Source organism: Ambystoma mexicanum, chromosome 4q (assembly GCF_040938575.1).
Source record: "Ambystoma mexicanum isolate Mex_15411 chromosome 4q, UKY_AmexF1_1, whole genome shotgun sequence".
NCBI classification, from domain to species: domain Eukaryota; kingdom Metazoa; phylum Chordata; class Amphibia; order Caudata; family Ambystomatidae; genus Ambystoma; species Ambystoma mexicanum.
In genome coordinates this window covers 1,093,845,771-1,093,867,510 of record NC_090928.1, presented here as the reverse complement: position 1 = coordinate 1,093,867,510, position 21,740 = coordinate 1,093,845,771, and the positions used below count along the sequence as shown (strand labels likewise).

Below are 21,740 nucleotides of genomic sequence, written 5' to 3'. Positions count from 1 at the left end.
TTGATTGGTTGGTAAATGTTGCTGTCAGCATGTAATGGTTGTCATGTTCACACTGGTTGAAAAGGTAATTGTACACATTGCTTTTGATTAAACCTATGGGCCCAAATTGTCATATATAAAATGAGTTTGTGTGTGTTATTTACAGCAAAGTTACCAATTTCTATGTCTGTAAAGATTACAGCCATTACATGATAGGTACATTGTTTGTATAGGATCAAAAAGGAAGATTGATTAAATGGTGGTTGTTGCCACCATGGGATGATTGAAAAGCAAAGTGAAAAGCTGTTGGCGGTGGAATCTAGACTCACATATATAGTATCTGCAATGGAACAAAAGAGTTGGTACATTGATGAAGTGGCTTGCTTACATAGATATACATATTTTCGCCATTGATTGGCTGTCAAATGTATCAACCATGGATTGATTTGAAAATCAGATGTTAGTAAAATGACTGGATGAGTGCAGGCAAAATGGACATCAAAGATATATATATATATATATGCTAATTATCACTAATCAACAGAAACGATAAGATTTACTGAGGATGAAAAATGTAGTTGGATGACATGAGGGGGTCAAAAGAATGTATGTCCATTGCTGTTTAGTTTGAATGGCTAAATAGAAGATTATCTTCACAAGTCTTAGAGTGTTTTCAAGATGTCCATGTAATAAAGAGTGTGGTCAGGACGTATGCCTAGTTCAGTTGAAGCTCTTTGTTAAAGAAGTTTCTTAACATCTTTAGAAAATGGTTAATTGAATGTTTTTACGTCCATTTCCATATTATGCCATCCCGTTCAGATAGGTGTCAATGATCATGGGATGTGGAATGGATTTGAAATACGAGCGCTAGAAAGGGGGCTGGTTTTCCAGCTTTCCCTGACCAGCAGGTCGTTGGTAGTCTGTTTGCAGGTAAGAAAGCAACAAGGGAGTTAAAGCGAACTTAAGACCACTCAGTTCTACCATGATTTAAATTGTCAACTAAGGGAGTTTGATGTTTTTCTACAGGACTTTGTCCTGTTTTCTAACAGCCTTGGCTGGTCCAATGAGAATATGTTTGGAACTATTAGAGCAGAGGGTAAGCTGTGTTCTCTTTATATCTCAGGAATGTTGGAGTATTGGGCCATATTTGAAATAATAGAGACATCAACATTATTTGTTTGCAGGTTTTGTTACAAAGGGGCTTGATTAAGCCATAGGATGTTCTAGGAGATTCAGTTTAGTTGTGCATATTTCTTTTGAATCCGTTCGAATATTGATACTTATGTGATGAGACAGCTAATTTGACATCTATCTGTTATTATAGTAAGAAAGTTCTGGTACACTTGTAGCAGGATAATTTATCTGAAATGCGTTGTGATAGGATAATAAGAGACATATGGAAATCAATTGCATCTCACTCTTTTTATCTGCAAAGACTGTCATCAGGTTAAATAAGGAATTTCCCAATAGAATGTTTAGTGAAGCACTAACTATTTTGAAGTCTGTGATATGTTCACACAGCATTTAATTCTTTAAACATTCATGTATTGAAGAAAAACAGTTATGGTAAATTGAAAGCACACATTGTATATACGTGATAAATATGTGTTTAATATGTGGATGTGAAGAATTGTTTAGGGAAAATTAAATATTTTTGAACAATTTAATTTGTTTGATTAAACAAATTGAAGATCCATTGCATAAGAGTGACTTGGGTTTCTCATTCAGTTTGAATGGGCATTTGGAGTTTTTGAGTTTTCTGATCTGGGTGGTATCGTGAGTGTTTCCTGAATGTCTGCATCCTAGCTTTCATATAGAGGATCATTGTATTAATGATTCCTTAATAAAGCCTTACATTCTTTTGCTGTGCTAGTAGGATGTAATGTATTTAAAACCAATATAAGTCAATACACTGGGTCTGGGGTACACAGGATAGGAATTGTCCGAAGTACCTTGTTGGTGTGTATTTCTGTGTCCAAGTCACAGCTCTTACTATTAAATGGCTACTGAACTAACCTCACCTAAAGTGGAGTATTGAGCATGATTATTTAATTCAAAAAGGTTTGCGGCCTGTGCCTCGAACACCATTGGTGACGGACACCCCAGAGGAACTGTGGACATGCTCTCAGGGACCCTACTACCTACTGGCACATCTGAAGAAGGAAAGACTCTTGTCTTAAAGGGGATTTCATTGAAGGGATCGTCCATAGGTTGGGGAATTGTCTGACAACTGGAGAGAGAGAGACGTTTTATGTAGTATTCGTTTTTATGTAAATATTTAAGGTTTAATTTTGTTGTTTGTCTTGTTCATTATAACTGTCTCTGGTGACTGGTATTCTGGATCTGTCAAAGGCAGTGCTCTCAAACAAAACTCTGACTGAGAGCCAGCTGTTAGAAAAGGTAAACATGGCAAATTCAGTGCAGGGAGACCATATTCTTGTATGAATGATCCTTGAGTAAACGTAAGAGGTTGTTGATTGATCATCCATCCTCCGACCCATTTCATGGGTGCAGCTATGTACCCCCTGCCTTGTCAAGAGAGGCTTTGGTGAAGACTTTCATTTCTGCTCATTCTATTCTAGCAACACAAAATATTAGGCTTTTAGCTCCTCCTCATTCTGTGTGCAACCATTTTCTCCTTTTACTGCACTGTCTCTGGCCACTACTGATGTGAGATGTAAGGGGGCAATAAACTATGTTTATGCTACTGCGCGGGGCATGGCTATTGGGAACTGAGCAACTTAGAAACTGACTGTAATGAAATGATATGATGTGGCATTTAAAACGTGCCTGCACACAGATGTTTCTAGGGAGAAACAATAACTTGTATTTGTTGTTTAAAGTGCTGTTATTGAATGGACAAATAAGCATGGTGGGGTCTGCTAGTGCCTCTCATTATAGCACTGGGGATTGACGCACAGACATCTTCAATAGGCCATTCCTTGTCTTACCCCTGTGTGAATGGATCAGGTAAATCTAAAGGAAGTCCAGCTCACTTCATGAATAAACATTACTCGCCCAATACTTGCAAGTTTCTGGATGAATGTCAATATTGTGCGCTTAGTGACCCCAGTAAACAGTTTCCAGAGGAAGGTACATTTCATCTGGTTCAAACTAATTATCTTTAGGGTACCCAAGAAACCTGGGGAATGAAAGTTCCCTGGCAGCGGTAGGAGTGCTTCTTTGACCGATATACCAAAGCTACTAAACGACATGCTGTGTTAAAGACCAACATTCTGAAAGATGCCCAAGGAAAGCTCCAAGAACAGTTAAAATCTTTTGCTGGCGAACTCAAATGCAGTTCATACCTATCCTGATTCAATACTAAATTTTATGGCAAATTGAGGCACCAGGGTCTTGCACACTGGGCAATACATGTACAATATCAGACCTGTGATTTGTATTGTTGTCTGTGCTAACACGGCAAAAAGCTAGCTTTTCGGAATGGTCTGAGGGTGTATGCTTGCAAATCTCCTTAGCATTACTCCTCTGACAGGTATATATTCTATTTCTATTTATTTTATTTTGAAAAGCTATGCAATGATCATTACTGGTATCTAGGCAATAGAATATGTCCATGCATTTGGTGGAGTGGAGACAGCCGGAAAACAACTGGGTGGCTTTCACCCAGCCTCATTGGATACAGGACTTTGATAGCCGTGAAAAGGCTATGGTGCTTAGCAACAACCATGCTCCTTGCAAGGTCTAAACGTGCAACCCACTGCACAAAAAACCTAAACAGCGCTCATTCCAGATTTCTTTACCATCATGGATTGACCATGTCCTCAAGTTATTAGTCTTGCCTTTGGATCCCTCAACCATGACAAACAGTAACCTTGACAATCCTGCTACAGAATAGAAAGGAAAAGCAATTTGAAGGTGAACTTTGGGTTGCCTGCAAATTGGCTCACACATCTGTAGACTTTAAAATGGATGCACCATAGGGATAGGCGGTGCTTATTCATGATAATGCTATTTAAGCTTGCAACCTATCCCTGTATGCTCACTGTATGCTCACTGTTCACCCATCTGAGATCCCCCAGATCTGCAGATCAACGGTGCACTGCCGTGGTTTGTCACACCATTCCTTCTATGAGTCTTGCTCACCGGAACCGCAGGCTCAGCTCCAGAACCTGGCCAGCCTGGCCACATCATGCCCTCAAGCTAGTCAGATTAGGAACAGCCGACTGGGTGAACGTTCATACCCCATCATGTCCTTGGGCCCCAACCGGAACCTCTCCCATCCCAAACCAGGCCTACTGCACAACACTACCTGGCCAAGAGACATGGCACAAGCACTCAACTTCCTAAGCATCTCCAGACACTGTCCCGTAATCACTACACAATACACAACCCAATAAGGGAAAGCCCTCCTAGTTCCCAGAAAGTACTAGGAGGGCTTTCACTGACTCCCACTAACCTGAACAGGAAAACACTGCTTGCCTCCAACAAAATGGACTCGCCCTCCAACCTCCCAACAGGGGCCCTCATCAATGCAAGATCCTTACCCGCACATGCCTTTGATTTAAATTACCTCCTCAGCACCCATAACCTAGATTTCCCGGCTGTCTCGAAACATGGCTGCACCCATCTGCAAGGCCAGCACTGTCACTTGCCATTCCCTCTGGCTATGTCATATACAGGACCGACAGACCACCGGCAAGAGGGGGTGGAGTTGCACTGATTGCAAAAGACTCCATACCCATTAGTTATGCCACAATACCCATGGCTGGCAATTGTGACCTCCTTTCTGCTAAGTTGTCCCTGTCACACACTGACACCATGACCATCTTCGTTGTCTACCGACCCCTGGATCCATCCTTACGTTTGAAGAGGATTTCACACATGTTGTGGGAAATAACATCAAGCCCACCTCCAGAACGATCCTCTTAGGGGACCTTAACTTGGGTCTCAACAACCTGTCGGACTCACAGGCATCTACAGTAGACAAAGCACTTAGTGACTTGGACTGCAGGCACTGTGTCCAGAATCCCACCCGCATAAAGTGGTGCACAGTAGATTGGGCAGCCGACCTCAATTGCCAGGTAACCATCCTTGCTAACATGCCCTGCCCATTGTCCAACCACCATATTGTCTCCTTCACCATCTCGTCCCTCGCGATTACCACACACGCACATGCCTCGTTGCCCCTATCTTGGACATGCAGCTCTCGAAATCTCACTAGAGATAGCACTGAACCCCTACTGCTAGCTCTCCAACCCCAACACCTGCACTCCAATGACCCATCCACACTAGCTGATCTTTACACAAGCACCCTACTGTCTGCAGTAAATGCAGTCGCCCCACTAGCCCCTGGGAAATCTGAAAAAGCCAAACATGCCAACTCCTGGTACACCTCAGAACTTACTGAACTGCTTAATTCAGTAAATCCAAATGCCTTGCGGAAGAAAACTGGAAGACTAAACCCTAAGCAAAATCATGCATCTACAATCGAAGAATTGCTAATGCTAAATGCAATACTAGTGAGATCTTCACAATCCTGAGGGAGCTAGTATCCCCAGCTAGCCCCCCCGCCATCATTATCAAAGATAAGGCCTGGTGTTCCAAAATCCAATCAGAAATGCTGGAGAAAACCGAGACCCTACACAAAAAAGATCTGCCGCAAGCTATCCCTGATCAAAGCTAGTACTACTCCTCTGCCCCCACACCACCCACTGACCACACCTGAGACCAACCTTCCCCTGCTGTTCCACTTGACCACGTCACCCTTACTGAAGCAGCCTTGATTCTCAAGAGCCTGAACCCCAAAGGAGACATCTGCCCTGCAACCATCATTGAGGACTGTGGACAAGCTGATCCCATTCATTGCCAAATTCATTAATGACTAATTCTCGTCAGGCCTAGTGCCAGCTCACCACAAAGAACCAGGAGTACGTCGTTCTGATCCAAAAACTCTCCCTTGATTTGGCAGACCCCAACAACTATTAACCCATCACCACTATCCCTTTTCTTTTAAAAATTCGGGCCAGAGCTGCATAACGATGCAACAATTTTTTGAAACTCACCACATCGTGGGTGTACGACAATCTGGATTCCGTTCGGGCCAGGGCACAGAATCTGCCCTGCTTGACATGAAATACCAGTTGGACAAGATCAGAGACCAGGGAAACTCTGCCCTCCTCCTTCTCCTGGATCTCTCAGCTGCGTTCGATCTGGTTGATCACCAGATCCTCTGCCAACACTTGACCACCTCAGCTTGCTTCATGCCTCCTTCCTTGAGGGCAGTTCCATGAGAGTGTTCTCCGAGAACCACAGTGCCCAACCTTCCCCCATACCTCGCAGAGTCCATGAAGGCCCCTTTGTGTCCTCAACACTCTACAACATATTCACCAGACCCCTCTTTGAGCTACTCAACTCCATTGGCATATACTACACAAACTAGGCCGATGGGACTCAAATCCTCCTTCCCCTGTCTGGCAACTACCTCGAAGACACCTGTGAACTAAATAATGTTTAGGCCATTATATAGGCATGAATGGCCACTCACTACCTCTGTCTGAATTACAATAATACGTCCTCTTAGTGGGGCCGCTAGACACAAGCAAGAAGCGAGATGCCCAATACACTTCCTTCTGCATTGATGCCATCCAAAACCCTGTTTCTTCTTCAGTGAAAACCCTTGGCGTGTACCTTGACTCTACACTCTCGCTCACACGGCAAGTGCATGCTATTGCCTTGTCTTCAGCACACACATCTAACTTATTAATGCCTCAAGGCACTTCCTCTCACAGGACAGCTGTCTTGCCATTGTCCATTCCATCATAGGATCAAGATTGGACTATTGCAATGCCCTATTCGCTTGCACCTTTTGTCGGAACATTGCTAAGCTACAGGTGATCCAAAACAATGCCATTCGAGCTGCACTGAATATCCCAAGACGCGAACATATCTCTGCGGCCAGGAAAAATGCCCACTGGCTCCCAATCAGAGAGCGCATTATCTTCAAGTCACTATCCATCACACACAGATGTCCATGCAACTCTGCTCCCTGCCCCCGCCCACCTTGCCCAGAAAATCATCAGGGATCAATCTTGCAGACCTTGCAGAGCAGCATACAGCAACAAACTACCTCAACCAAAATTCAAATGCACCAAAGCTGGTGGTGCCAGCTTCCCAACCTTCACAGCAAAACAGTGGAACTCTCTTCTCCCTTCCCTGAGATCAGAGAACTCCTAATGGGTATTCAGGAGATCGATTAATAACCAGGCTATTTGCATAACCTACACTTGATGGAATGCATTAACTTGGCGTAAACGCTGTACTCTTTCCTCTATGAACGCTTTATCGTATGTGTAACTGGTTGTAACAGCGCCTTGCTACCACAGTGGTTAGTGCCCTTTATAAACGAAAACATAAATAAATAAATAATAATAGTATATTATAGTCTACCAGACCAGCATAATATCACACAATGTTACAGTATATTTCAAAATCAGGGAAGCCAGTAGTTCCTCGCATTTTGCCAAGTGCTTCGTCAATAATGCACTCCTTAACAACAGCTGAGATGCACCATTAGTTGTTAAGCGTTGCAGAATGAGGGAGTGGTTATTTTTGTGGAAAAAGGTCTGCCTGAGGTTATGGCCTCAAGAAAAGAGCAGGACAATTTGGACTTGGGAAAGGATATAACCCATAGCAAAACTAATCCCTTCCGGGATCTATAAACCTATTAGCAATTGATGATAGAATAAATGAGTGTAGGTCGTCTCGAATAGCAGTCTGCTGCAGTTGGAGTGTTTGGAGTGACGTTACTAATGGAGATTGTTGACTGCATTCCAAGCATTTCTGTTGCTGTAGATGAGGTCATCAAAGCCCATGGGATAATATGTGGTACATTGTGGCCTTGCACAGTCTATCATGTATCTGTGGTTGAGAAAAGAGATGCAAAACATGTTGGTAAGTCGCTCAACATCATGCCTGCTGTTGTGAAATAAATGAATTCCCTGAGGAGATGGCGATCATTGCATGGATTGATCAAGACATCTGTTGTCAATTGATGAAGTCAGACAACTCCCTCAAATAACTGTGCAACAGTGTTAATAACTGCAACAGTGTAGAGGCGCATGATTGTTTACACAAAACCAAGAAGTTAAAAGCCAGAGCATACTGTCCTGCATTAATACACCTCAAAACGACAATCAAGTATTATGCTCGCAGGGCACATTTCGGGCGCACCACTACCTAGTGGAGACTCGCCTCTATTTTATCAGGGGCAAAAGAAGCAACTAGCATTTTTTATTTATGTTTCAATATTCGATTAAACAAACCACGTATTTAAAGGCGTAGCCTGGTCACAGCCCCCATCACTCACACACATACAAAGATGAATATAAGTGGGGTTATAACCCTGTCCAAAACAGCGTTTGAAATTCCAATATCCTTTTGTCCCTCGCTCCTCTATCAGCAGAGTTGCCCCTTCTAGTTTAACTTAGGTTCTGCACTAGCTGTTAAATGTGAACTTTTGTCATGTTTAAACGGTTGTATACTAATTGACCTTTTCACAATTGACCTCGGGAGAATTGACCTCATGAGAATTGACCTAATTTAGAAGGTCAATTAGGACATATATGCGGGGGGAAACCTCCCGCAACCCCCCACCCAATCCAAAACCCCCCACCAAATCCCCTTATTTATATTCCAAAACCAACCCAATACATATATACAATAACTAAAATAATTTAAAGGTCATTGTGCAGAAGGTCAATTAGGACCATTATAATTAGGTCAATTGTGGAAAAGGTCAATTGTAAAAGGTCAAATTGGGTAATACCATTTAAACTAGAGGCCCACAAGTTGCACTGGTTCAAAAAAGTTAAGGAATGAAAAACATGATTACATCACTGTATCCTATTACTAGCCAGTCTAGCAGCAATGTGTTCTAATATGTTATTGGTCAACACTGCACCACTGTATCCTTTTACTAGCCAGTTTAGCAGCAATGTGTTCTCGTATGTTATTGGTCAACACTGCCTTTTTATTCAAGTATGTAGAACACCATAATTTAAGCGGGGCATACCCCCACAACTGACATGTAGAACACATTCCCAACTCAAAATAAGGTTTATAACCAGGTGAGCAACCAGGCAAGACTAACAGCTTACGGAGAAATTGAGTGTCTGCTACCTGGATCTTGCGTGGTTCTCAAAGCGCCAAAATATTCCAATTGTCCTGACACGTGCCATGTAAATGCCCATGTAATTGGCACTGACTGCCGTCTATAAATAGAACAACATGTATTAATAGCCCAAATACTTTCTTTCATCTTTGTAGCAGCAACAGACAAATGCTCAGAGCACCATACATATTCAGTAATCGTGATCCCCAGGTATCTGAACACATCAGCATCTCCTCCTAGGCCCTGAAATATGAAATATCAAAATGAATGAGTCATCATCCTATATTGCACAGCTCTGCCAGCCACTAATCCTGCAGATCCTTTCAGTATTGTCTTGTCTGGTTGTGGGTTTTATCAAACATGTTTTCATCTCAGAGAATTAACTTTGTATCTTGTATTTGCCGCAGGGAAGTGACGTGATGTCCAACCCAGGAGCCTATCAGAATCGAGCACAAGGCCAACAGGTCCAAAGAAAACTTGGCACCCTTGACAACCCTAAGAAGTTCAATGAGCAGGACTTCGAGTACCTGAGGGAGTATCACCTGAGGCGTGGGACGCTCTTTGAAGATGACGCTTTCCCCGCAGTGGACAGCTCCATTGGACCAAAACTCGTATCAATGCTACTGTCCAAGAACAGGCATCCAGGCTTTCAGTGGAAGCGACCAGGCGTAAGTGACTGTAGAATGCACGTGCACTATACCACTTATTAACTTGGGAAAATAAATGGCATGAACTGTATTTGAAATAGTTAACAGCCTGTATCTAGTCACCCAATATATCATTGTGTAGAGGTGTCATGCATCAGGCAGTCAGTTTCGGCCTGATTCACAAAAATGGAACCAACAGTTATTGTGACGTACACTTGATTTACTCCTGTAGAGAAACATTTAGATTCACAAAGCAGTCACGAGTGTCACTGACTTACTCCTAGAAATAGAATGTAGAAAGTCAGTCTTTATGCCGGTTACCTCGCTGTGATTGCCCACTGCATATTCACAAATGTGCCAAACGGCCTGGATGATTTGTGCGTGGGAACAAATGGGCATGCTGTTTTGTGTAATGTTTGTACCTTATAGATACTTATTTTGTTTACTTCCAAGAGCAGGTTATGTCTACTTGCACCTGATGCAAGGCACTCGGAAGCCCCTTGGGTCATGCGTGACCTTTGCCGGGCGCATTTGTTAAACCAGAATACGGAAGTCAATTTGCTTGGTGAGGAATGCACCGTCTAACTGGAAAAACAGAACATAAGTTTGAAGTTGTGGGTGAACTTGTCAGGCCTGATCTCTTATAAGAAATCAGTCAGTGAATGCCATTAGCATTGCCCAGCCTGCTCTGAAGGGTATCACTACTTATTATCCCCACCAAAAATATTGCCGCATATATGGTCGTCTGGCACGGCCATAGGTGATATTTTTGGGGGGGATCATTTTTGGGGTTTTTGGGAGCAGTGGTTGTGTGGGTGTCCCCCGCAGGTTCCGTGCCTTAATATCGCAGCAAAAATATAGCGATATTTTTGTATGGCGATATTTTTGCGGGGATATTAACACATGGAACCCTCTGAAGGGCAATAGTGTCATGTTTCAGAGCTGCAGAGTAAGATTTAGACTTCCGCCAGCTAATCACATCACATAACATATAATTGCATTTTGATTTTACTTATTTATTTATTGGATATTTGTAAGGCACCTATACAACAAAGCAAGAAAGATGCAGTAATGGTCCTACTAAGCTTTGTGATATTCGGATCGTGCAAGTGCAGAACAAGAAGTGTGAGGGAAGGATGGGGGTGGGGGAGAGCCCGTCTATGCACAAACGCAGTGGTAAGATGGCAAGGAGAAAAAGGGTGACGAAGTGAGGTGTAAGTGCTAGGGGAAGGCCAGAGGGCAAGTGCAACGGAATGCAGGTAAGTGCAGGCAAAGCGGGCAGACTGGGAGGGTCTTCTGGAGCCCTGTAGTACTGTAGTACTCAGAGAGAGCCAGGCAGCCAGTCACTGAGGCAGAAGAAGGTGTTAGCAGGGGAGGGGGCGAGTGAAGGAGGAGGAGAAAAAGAGGGTCTTGTGGAACTTCCGGAACTTAAAGAGATCGAGCTCAAGCCTGATGGGGTCAAGGAGACCATTCCAGAGGAGGCTCCTCTGGAGGAGAGAGATCCCAATGTTCCGCATCTGATCAGCCTGGCCTCTTTTCCCAAGCACCCATACAGTTTAGAGGTGGGTGGATTGAATTTGTTCAATAATGAATTGTGCATATTCTTTTCCAAAACCTTGAGAATTACCCATTTCTGACTTTAATTTCTGCAGAGACATAAAGGAGATAATACCTTGATTAAATACAAAACATTTTGTTTAACAATTCTATATACATGTTGCTTTGAAAAAATCGATTATTTGCAAAAAATCAATTCGTTTTTTAAAAAGTGATCTACAAAATAGCTAATCTTCAAAAAAGAATGGATTTTTTTTTTTTAAAGTGATTCTTCCAAAAATAAATAAAAATAGCAATAAAATTACTCGCAATGAATATCAACCAATAGAGTTGCTAAAAAAAAGTAGCTATTTATTATTTTTACTTTGCCAAAGAAATTCAACAATTCATTTTATGGTTAAATACAATTGTTAGATATTTAATCTGATTCGGTAATGATCCATGCCTACTCTCTTCCACTAAAATATTAATTAGTACCTGGCGAGGGACAGTCAGATTGTTACATGCAATCTGATTGGGCCTCTCCAGGGCATTACCCAACTGGGAATCCCTCTCCTGACGTTCCTTTCCTTTGTCCCTGGGGGGGGGGGTGTTCCTGCTCCAAGCCACCACACGGCTGGAGGCTGCCATCTTCCCCTTCCAGGGAATCAGGTAAGTGATTTCCCTCCCCCGCCCCCCAATCCAAACAATCCCACCCTGCCCTCCCAACCCCACTTACCTTCTTTTTGGGCCATTTCGGGAACATGCGCGCTGGGAACACTTCTGCCCCCAGCGCGTCCACTCTCGGTCCACGATAGGCCGTCATGGAAAGGAAGAAGGGACTACACGTAGTCCCTTCTTTCCTTCTTATGGTGGCCATTGTCTTTGTTTACATTTTTTCTATTTTTTTAATGGCCGCCATGGAAAGGGAAAAGGGAATACTTGTAGACCCTTCTCCCTTTCCACGGTAGCCATTTTCTTTCTTTACCTTTTTCCATTCATGTTGAATGGACATACAGGTAGGGTAGTATGGTGCAGAACATTCCAGTACTGAAGGAGAGTTACTGCTTTGCAGGAGTCTATCTTTCAATTACAAATGCTTTGGCCACATTAGGATGGTATTCTGTTGCTGTGTATTGTAGGAATTTCTTTAAAGACTTTGATTTGGCAAAAGTCTGATTTTTACCATGAAACCTTCCTGTGAAGTTGTGCTGAGATGGGCATCCCAGATGAAGCTAACTTTCAATACCTTTGTTTTATTGGAACTATTTTATCAGAGAAGGTTGGAGCCTGGCACAATGAGATTTATCTTAGTTGGTGAGGCAGCCCAAGGACTAATATTTTAGTTTTAGCATCATCCAACTTCTCTATAACTTTGGGTCTGCGTAACATGATCACACATTTATCTTGGTGGCCCAATAATATAGTTGGATTTGTATGTTATTGAAGAAGTGGAGTTGATGTTTGCATTGTAGGTCTATGAGCAGCATGACATAAAAGTTAAAACATAGGGTGGGTGGGAGAGGAGAGCCCTGGTACTCATTGCACTCTACAGGAGTGGATTTGGAAGGCAGTGTTTTTGCGTGTGTTTTGGCTATAGTCGGACATGAAGGTCTTGATCTGCCGGAGAGAAAGATTCAACAAGTTAAACCTGTGTTTTAGGGCATATAAAAGGATGGAGTATTGCCCTTCATCAAAGGCCACATGTAGATCCAGCAGGATCAACAAGCTGGTGGAGTCTTCATTTACTCAGCCTAGTATTGGACTCTATAAAGAGACTGTGTGTTTACTGTCACACGTGGGCAGACCGGTTTATGTTCAGTGAGTTGTATAATTCTGTGTGCCCTGAGTTGATAATGGCCAATTTTCTTCACAATTTTGGAGTTACACTGCAGTCCCACAATCGGTGTGAGTAGTACTGTAGTATAGGGTAGGGGTTGGGTCTCTGGAGATTCTGGAGACAGTCAGTTGTCTAAATTTCAATGCTGGTTCCGGAGATGGTGAGCATGTGATCTTGTAAGGCGCTTGTGGACTGCCACTAACTTACTTGCCAATATCTGTCTTCGCAGTCTCCAAAGATAAGCTGCAGTATGAACTTGAGTAGTGGAGAAATATCTGACCTGAGGTCCCCAGCTTACGAGCTCCCGACCATAGGATACTCCAAGCCTTGTGGCTGGTCCCTCAGAAAGTAAGTACTTGTAGAAGTCAGATGTATGCACCAGGTTCATGGAAACCCAGACGCATTCTCCTCTACTGCAGGGGGAGGCTCATAGGATCAGAAAATCACATATTATGAGAAGCAACAGAACAGTATGAAACAGTGCTCCCAGAGAGAAGCAGAAAGGAAACGAGACATTTGGATTGGGTGAGGAAAGAGGAGGAAGGGAATATATACAAAGAAAAAGCAATGGAGGGGAAGGTCAAAGCTGGGAGAGGCAAAGCGAAGGAGAGGTGGTGGGAATTCAAAATTGAGAAAAAGAATACCAGAGGAAGGCAATCTCTGAAGTTTGTACAAGGAGGGTGGTACATAGCTATTAAAGAAGCTTGCATCCAGGGCCAGAAGCAAAGGAGATAATGAGAATAGCAGAAGGGAAGGCTAGTAATTCTCCAAGAGCAAGATGCCTGCATGAAGCCTTGCAAAGTGCACTTCTTTCCACCTGTGAAGGTCATCCTACTTGGTAGTCAAACTTCAAGAAGTCAAACATGAAACTCCAAACATTTCTGAACCAGCCAAGAATGAGCTGTACCAGGAAAGGAGTGTTCCGGAGCATTATAACTCCTCTGGCTCTCTGAGTGACTCTTTGATTTAAGCAGGGAAACAATCCTGAAACTGGAAGAAAGGAGACAGGCTCAGGACTTTGGTGTTAATGACAGCAAACACACATTGACAGTGATAACCACTGTGACAGCTAAAAATAAAGAAACTCAAATAATCATAATTGGTTTCTAGTTATTTTTGTTTTGCTCTTTATATAACTGTGTGTTTTGCATTTAAATTATAAGCTCACATTAGAGTGACTTGACTAATTTCATGTCCCCAATATACAGTGCCACCCCACATCCCTGGGCAAGACAAACAACTCTAAATGTATTTAAACTATTAAAGTCACATTCAAACAAAGGCAGTCTTCAGATTTATACCAAGGAAATCACTGCAATGTTAGAGGTACGAAAACAATTTGTCAACATGAAATTCTCCCTGCCTAAATGAAGCTTACCAATTCACACACAAGCACTCATTACCATAATCAATCTAGGTTTACATTCTACTCTAAAAGATACCAGGCATTCTAAACACATCTACTGCTTTTTGTCCTGAACTTCACAAAAACATTTCAACAGGAGTCATCCCATTGCTGTTTTATTATGTCAAAACAGTCTTTATTTTCCCCAATGATACCCAACATTTACAGATCAAAATACTTTCTCTATATTGAATGTGGCACAGGAGATTTTTTACTGATAATGATGTGTTACTTATATTTCACTTACTCCTTAGCACTTTACATAGAACATATTTACATAAGTAATAGAACATATATTCATACAACATGCAATCTTCTCTGAATACGTATGTCAAGCTTTCAATGAACATATTTGGGCAACTTTCAATGAACATGTAGGTAGTGTTCAATCTATTCCTTTTTATTTACCTTTAAGTCTACAAGTTTTGAGCTGCAGATGCAATTTTCTCCTGTGAAAGGTACCATGTTAAAGCACCCCAAACTTTTCACATTATATATAGGCCTGCCGATGCATTTCAAGGTAACGGGTGGCAGGGGTTTAAGACTGAGCACAATTTTCTGTGAATAGAACAAATTCTCTGTGCTAGTTTCTTCTGCACAACGAAATAATGCATTACTAGGCTTACATGAGCCGCAAATGTGCATGATACCTCATCAAAAAATAGTTGCCATGACAATACTATGCTATGCATGCATTTAAGTTGGCACCAAATGCTATGAGTTGTAAACTGCACTTCTCAAATGCATTGTGCTATTTGAAAATAACATCTCACATTATACCCAATTTGATTAGGTGACACAGGCCACCCTATTTAACACTGCACCTATACCATTGTCACATTCACATCCCGCGTTTGCTCCCAGCCCCTTGTTTTCAAGGATTATATCATGTATACTCTATAAGGACAATTTGGAATTATCACATGACTCTATTACACTTTAAATGTGGCTTTTCATTTCTGGGGTGTCAGCTTGGACCCTCAGTCTGGAGTGACTGGCTAAGCAAGTTCCTTTTCAGCCAGCTAGCTCAAACACAGCCTACAACATGGCTTACTCTTCACTTGCTCAAAGGTCTTCTTTCTCCAACATGCCTAGAAATCAGTTTCCAAATGGTCTCCGCTACGCAGAGATCCCCTTTAAGTTGTATCCAAAAATATTCATTAATATTATGAATTCTATGTGCAAGCCATCTTGTGACTTGGGTGTGGCTTTGAACCAGTCTCATGACACAGAAGAGGGTGTGGGGGGGATTCACACCTAAACCTATGGAGAGGCATTTCCTTTTAATGGTGTAACTTTGGATTTCAATGTTTGAGTTTAATATAATAAAGATCATTAGATTCTGTAGATCAGAATGCACAATTCAATACCCTGAGTTTCCCTGTATGCTGTGTTTATAGAGATAATAATTTTCCTGCATTGTACATAGTGTGTACATAGTTTCCTCATTATGTACTAGCCATGTTTTATATAGGTTACAAGATTTTTCTTTTTACCTACAAACTGTAATGTGTTTTAAGTTGGTAGGAGTTTTTGCTTATTATATTTTGGGGTTAAAATGCAACATGTAACTTTTTAATTCAGTTTATAAGTGAAACATGCCAACTTCGTATAACAGAGGCAACTGTTGGAACATCCCATACACATTCTCCTTTATGATATTAGTACATGTTGAGGCTATCATCATTGGCTTTTTCATGAAGATCAAATAAGTTGTCCTATGACTTTTGGCTAAATGGATTTTATGAGGACCTGAAGTAATGGATGTGACAGGTCTATCTTTGTACTTTATACATTATTAAGCATCTGTCATTGTTTATGGGGTAAAACTACTTGGATCAGGAGATACTTTTTGTTGCCTCATGTCTTGTGATATGGCTGAGAGAGCAGTGAGGTGAATCCTTGGGCAACCCCAGCTAAAACCAAGCAACATCCAGCTATATGTATTGGTGTGTTCGATTTCAAGCTGAATAGAGTATATAATTGTGCCTAAGTTAACCGAAAATACACTACTTTTCTCTTGACATCATTCATCTGACTTTCCCATTTGAAAGAAATAGATGTGCATTTTAAAAGAACATATTTATTTTCTCTATATCTCGTGTCAGAAATATAGACACATATTGAGCAATATAGTTCTTTTTGGCACCAGGATGCCAGATATGTGATTCTGAGGACTGCTGAGTTCTCTTGTTGGTAAACACACCCTTTTTACATGTGACAAAATTCCAACTTCATGTGTTTTTTTTCTGCATGTCATTGCACATTGTTTAAGCAATAATTGAATTTGCATTTGTATCTTTAAAGAGTGAAATCAGCCCTTTTTGAACCTTTACAAATAGAAAGTTCCATTTTAAATAAGTGCACTTCCAAGCATTTTATTTGCATTGGCAAGCCAGTCTATGGATTCATGGAAAGGCCTACCATTTGTTTCCCAGATGCATACACAGACACTTGTACCTCATATTTCACAGGGGCATCCTTTTTCATCATGGCAGTGAGTAAGATGCGCAATCCAGCAGGATGCATAGTTTTGTGAATGACGTCTCTCTCTCTCTCTCTTTCAGAATGATGTTCAGTTGTCAATGCACTTTAAGGAAACTATTATGCACTGCATTTTCTTCTACACTCTGCCATTAAATGGTGTAGTAGTGATCTATAATTTGTTTTAGCAGGGAACAGATCATGGAATGTTGAGATATAGTTAATTAATGTATGTTGTATTATGTGCCTTCATACAAGAAACCTTTCACCTTCCCTAAGGATGGTTTAACAATTGTTATGGAGAATTCTCCAGAATGGCTAATTTCCCTTACCTACTGAGTCCCTCAGCAGCTTTGCTGGATTTCTAGGATTTATTTTTTCACCTGGTAAGAATGTGAGTCTTTTTTCTCACTATTTAAATGTGTTTTTGCTGTGTGTGTTTAACATGTTTTGTGTTCATAGAATGTGGAGCCTCAACTACTCCATAGACATATTTTACTGTGTGTTACACAGCACATTCAGTGCAGTGACGCAGGGTTGTCTTTTAGACTTCCCAACTCAGACTCCATTTTCTGGGACTGACTATAGTCTCTCAGAACATGTAAAGTTGCCATTGACTTTATTAGTCTCTTTTAATCCACAGACCCAGTACAAACTATCTTACATAGAGTACTGGAAAGGGGTTACTAGTTATACCTTTTTGTCTGTCTCTCATGGAACATTGTTTCGTTCCCTTTTCATTAAGACTTGGCTGGTGGCAGTGGTAACTACCCTATTTTTCCTACCTCGGTTATTGTAAATAGCCCTGGTATTGTTTTAGGCTATCTTGGTAGCCTCGAACTTAGACCTGCTGGACCATATTTGTTTTAATTTGTTCTGGCTGGGTTTATTCGCCATTCTTTTTTGTAAAAGTCTTTCTCGTGTTTTTCTCTGCGCGCCAAACCAGGTTTGTTCCTTTGATCTCCGTTCTTTCACGAGCTTCTGCACAGAAGCCCTCCTTAGGCGCCTGAAAGTCTGGGTAGGCAGGATGTGAGAGAGGGGTTTTAGGACCCCTGCCATGGGTTCCCTGGGTAACCCAAGTCGCACTCCTGTTTGATTGGCTAGGTGACTGTTCTGCCAGGACAGCCACCCTGCTGTGTGATTAACAGCCAGGCTGTGTGAATAGGGGAAAACTGCATAAAAAGCAGGTCTCTGGGGCTGGAAAGGCAGCGTCGCCACTGGATCGAGAGAACCGAAGAGAAGCAGACAGAAGAGGACCTCTACCACGACTGAACCTCCTGGTGAAGCCCTGATGCAGGTCCGAATCTTCAAACTTCGTCGACAGGGAAGATCTGCAAAGAATCTTCTCCCCTTGAGCTGGTGGGAACAACCAGTTCACCAAACTGCAAACCAGGCCTCCCTCCTCTGATCGAATTTGCTGTACAGAGCTACAGTGAACCGGATAGCCAGGAAGGTCAAACCCTGCTTGGGTTTTAAGGAGCGCACATTTTATTTGCTGTTTGACTCTGCTGCTGGTTTCTTCCCTCGGCAGTGCAGGACCCTCCAGCCTTCCTACTTCGTGTCAGTCTGACAGTCGCTTCAGGAACCGTGAGCCTTCAGGACCTGCCAGGAACGTCTGCTGCAGCTACAGCTTCTTCTCCATTTAAGGTACTGTTCCAAATCCGGTTATTCGTTTCGTCCAGCCGCGGTGAAAGTGTGTGAAACCTTTTGCCAATCCGAGGGCTTGTCCTTCTCTATTCTTTAAAGTAACTTTTCACCTGGCCAACTCAGTTCTGAACTCTTGGCAAAGACTTAACCGTGAACTACCCTGAACTGTGTGATCTTGAGCAAAAGACTTTTGTCCCATTGACTTTGGCCCTAAGCCTCTTGATTTGATCCCCTCACTGTAGTTCATTTTTCTAGATTGCCCTGCTTACTTACCTGTTGGTTCTGCTCAATGTTTGCCTAACTTTGTCTTTCCCTCCCTTTTTTAAATTATTGGAGTGCCATTTTGCTCACACTTCATTTTTGAGCTTAACTTGTCCAGAATCTATTGGGAGTGGGGTGGTGTATTAAGACTGTGATTTCTAAACTGCTTGATAATAGTGAAGGGTTTAATAAATGTTGTGTAAATAAATGTATATTCTTTTACTCAGAAACCTTGAGTCAGTGTTTGTTTGAATCATAGTAGTTGCTGTCCTTTGTGTAACTATTGATACTGCTCACTTTACTCTTGATATAAGTCTGGCTGCTCAGCCATCGCTACCACTTTACTGTGTAGTACAGGCTTGTACCAAAGGTGAATTTGTACTGTCACTCGTAGTCTTAATTGTGTGTGGTGTTCCCAAAGGGTACTGCATATAATTCTGCCTAACAACAATTCTTAAATAAAAACCGTATTTACCTTGTAACCAGTCCTCCTTCCAATTAAGAACATCTTTAATGTGAGTCTTATTCCATAATACCTTGCACTTGGGTTAGTCACTTGCTTTTAAAATCCTCAGTTGGTTGCAACTTCAAACTACTTAGCCATGTGGAATCTTTTATTGCTGTGAACCTAAACTATATGGACACAGGTATCTTTATAACACAAGGTTAACATTGACAATTATCAACAATGTGGGGACTTACTGAAACCCTGATTCAATGGTAGAGAAAATGCTAATTAGCAGCTGGGAGTATATGCTGGTAAAATAATATCATGGGTGTAACCATATACATATATTCGTTTACACTTGGTTTACGTAGTTCTTTCTGTGAATGATGTGCCCCTTGCTGAGGTGGCACTGCATAATTTGAAGCACAGGTTGAATGGTGTTAAAAAGGGAAATGGCTTAAGCAGTGCTATGATGATCATCAAGAGAGCAAAAGCATACTAGCCTTTGCTGCTGAGGAGATTCATTCTGATGAGTATACCCCCTTTACTTCACCACAAAAAACATGTCTACACTTACTTTGTCTGCATACACTTTGCCAAACATTTACTTTCTCATGCGTTTATGCCGTCATCTTCAGATTGTGATGGTGGCACTCAATGTTGTTAAAATTAGTTTAAGGTTAGGGTTGGGTTCAAGTAGCAGCAGGGGGAAGAATATGGGGTAGAAAAGAAGGGGAGGTGCAGGGGGCCTCTCCCTGTAATGACAATGGGAATGCTAGGACAAGTGAAAGACAGGAGAAGTAAAAGTTACAGAGTGAATGCATGGCTAAGTGAATGCAGGTATAGTAAAGACATACGTCAATTTTGATGTCATAAACCTGCTTTCTGGTAAAAGGATACAAACATGGGTGTCCTGAAGTGAACAATCCTTTGCCATTAAAAATACAAGATTAAGTTCTTAACTGTCACAAGGAGCACAGTCCAATGGCAATGGAATGATAACGCTACACCGCGTGTTTACAGGGTTACCCTGGCAAGCAGGGAAGCTTGTTTTTGATACACGGCTTCCCTGTGTGTTCAATGTTTATTCTCTGTGAATGTTTCACCACTAAAGTTATCAATAGTCTCATTATTTTACTCATTTACTGTGCTGGACCACATTGCCTTGCAATGGATAATAACAGGGTGACTTTAGGATTAACTCCTGTCTTGTCTATTTAGAACCAACTTCCTGTGATATTGGGCCTTATTACGACCCTGGAGCTAATGGGTTAACGGCGCCGTAAAAGGCTGCGGCGCCGTTAACCCATTAGCGCCTTACTACGAGGTCCCTTTGCGGGACCCGACCTGAACGGCTGGTCTAGACCAGCCGTTAAAGTAGGGACCCGCAAAGGGACCTTGGTTTTAAGTACGGTACCGCAATTTGTGGTACCGTACTTAGCGCCTTCCCCAGTCCCATTGAGCCCTATGGGGCAAAAATGGGAATGGGGAAGGGCCAATGTTCAATGGGGAATTACCGCCCCGCCAACCTTGGAATGGGGTGGTAATTCCCCATTGAACATTGGCGGACTCGTTACGATACCGGCACCAACCATGGTGCTGATAGCGCCATGGTTTAGCGCCAGTATCGTAATGAGGGCCCTTGACATTATTGTAATACCATCTTGGTTGGGCACTCACATAACATCCGCCACTTGCAGTGGATGCCCCATGTATATTGAAGGATAGTGCTGCACCAGTTGACTATATGGGTAGGAGCTCTGTGTTTTTATCAGTAGCTCTGGTGGTCTTTAATATAGATAACCTACTTACTGGCATTGTGCCTATGTTCCATCATCAGTGCTATTTTACTTTCAGGTTCATCTAATTCAGGCTTCATTGCCATTGTTCTTTATCCAAGCTCCTCCTCTTTCGGTCGTGTAGGTATGTTTCCTCTGATACTTTGGATTCTTTGAAACAATTCACTGGATACTTTGTGCTAATTCAAAGGTTGTTCCATTGGGCTAGTCTTGTGCTTTTTTATTCTTAACCACTTTTCGGTGTACACACATATGGTGTTCAATATGCATGGCTTTGGGGACCGTTTTAGTACTCTCTGATCTTCACCCTAAATACAAAAGGATGGAGAATGTATCTTGGTCAGAAACTGTATTCACACTCCTTAACATACATCTTTTGTGTATGAATTGTACATCCAGAAGTGATGGAATATAGACAGTGAGATATTGTTCATTTGTGCTTTCAGTTGATGTGTTGCTCAACTATAAATAGCAACGACCAGGGTTAGCTTGCCGCAAGGATTCCATCTCTAACACCATTGACAAAAGCAGCAAGCTACCCGACAAGAAATCCTACACCCT

General features: G+C 42.0%; 1 protein-coding gene across 1 annotated transcript in view; it reads left to right on the top strand.

Annotated features, from left to right (window-relative positions):
• Positions 1 to 21,740, top strand: part of LOC138467325 (calpain-13-like) — a 662,439-nt gene that overhangs the window by 20,734 nt on the left and 619,965 nt on the right. The window contains exon 2 of the mRNA XM_069607301.1: positions 9,520 to 9,780. Coding sequence (XP_069463402.1) covers positions 9,520 to 9,780 — 261 coding nt within the window. The remainder of the gene's footprint in view (positions 1 to 9,519; positions 9,781 to 21,740) is intronic.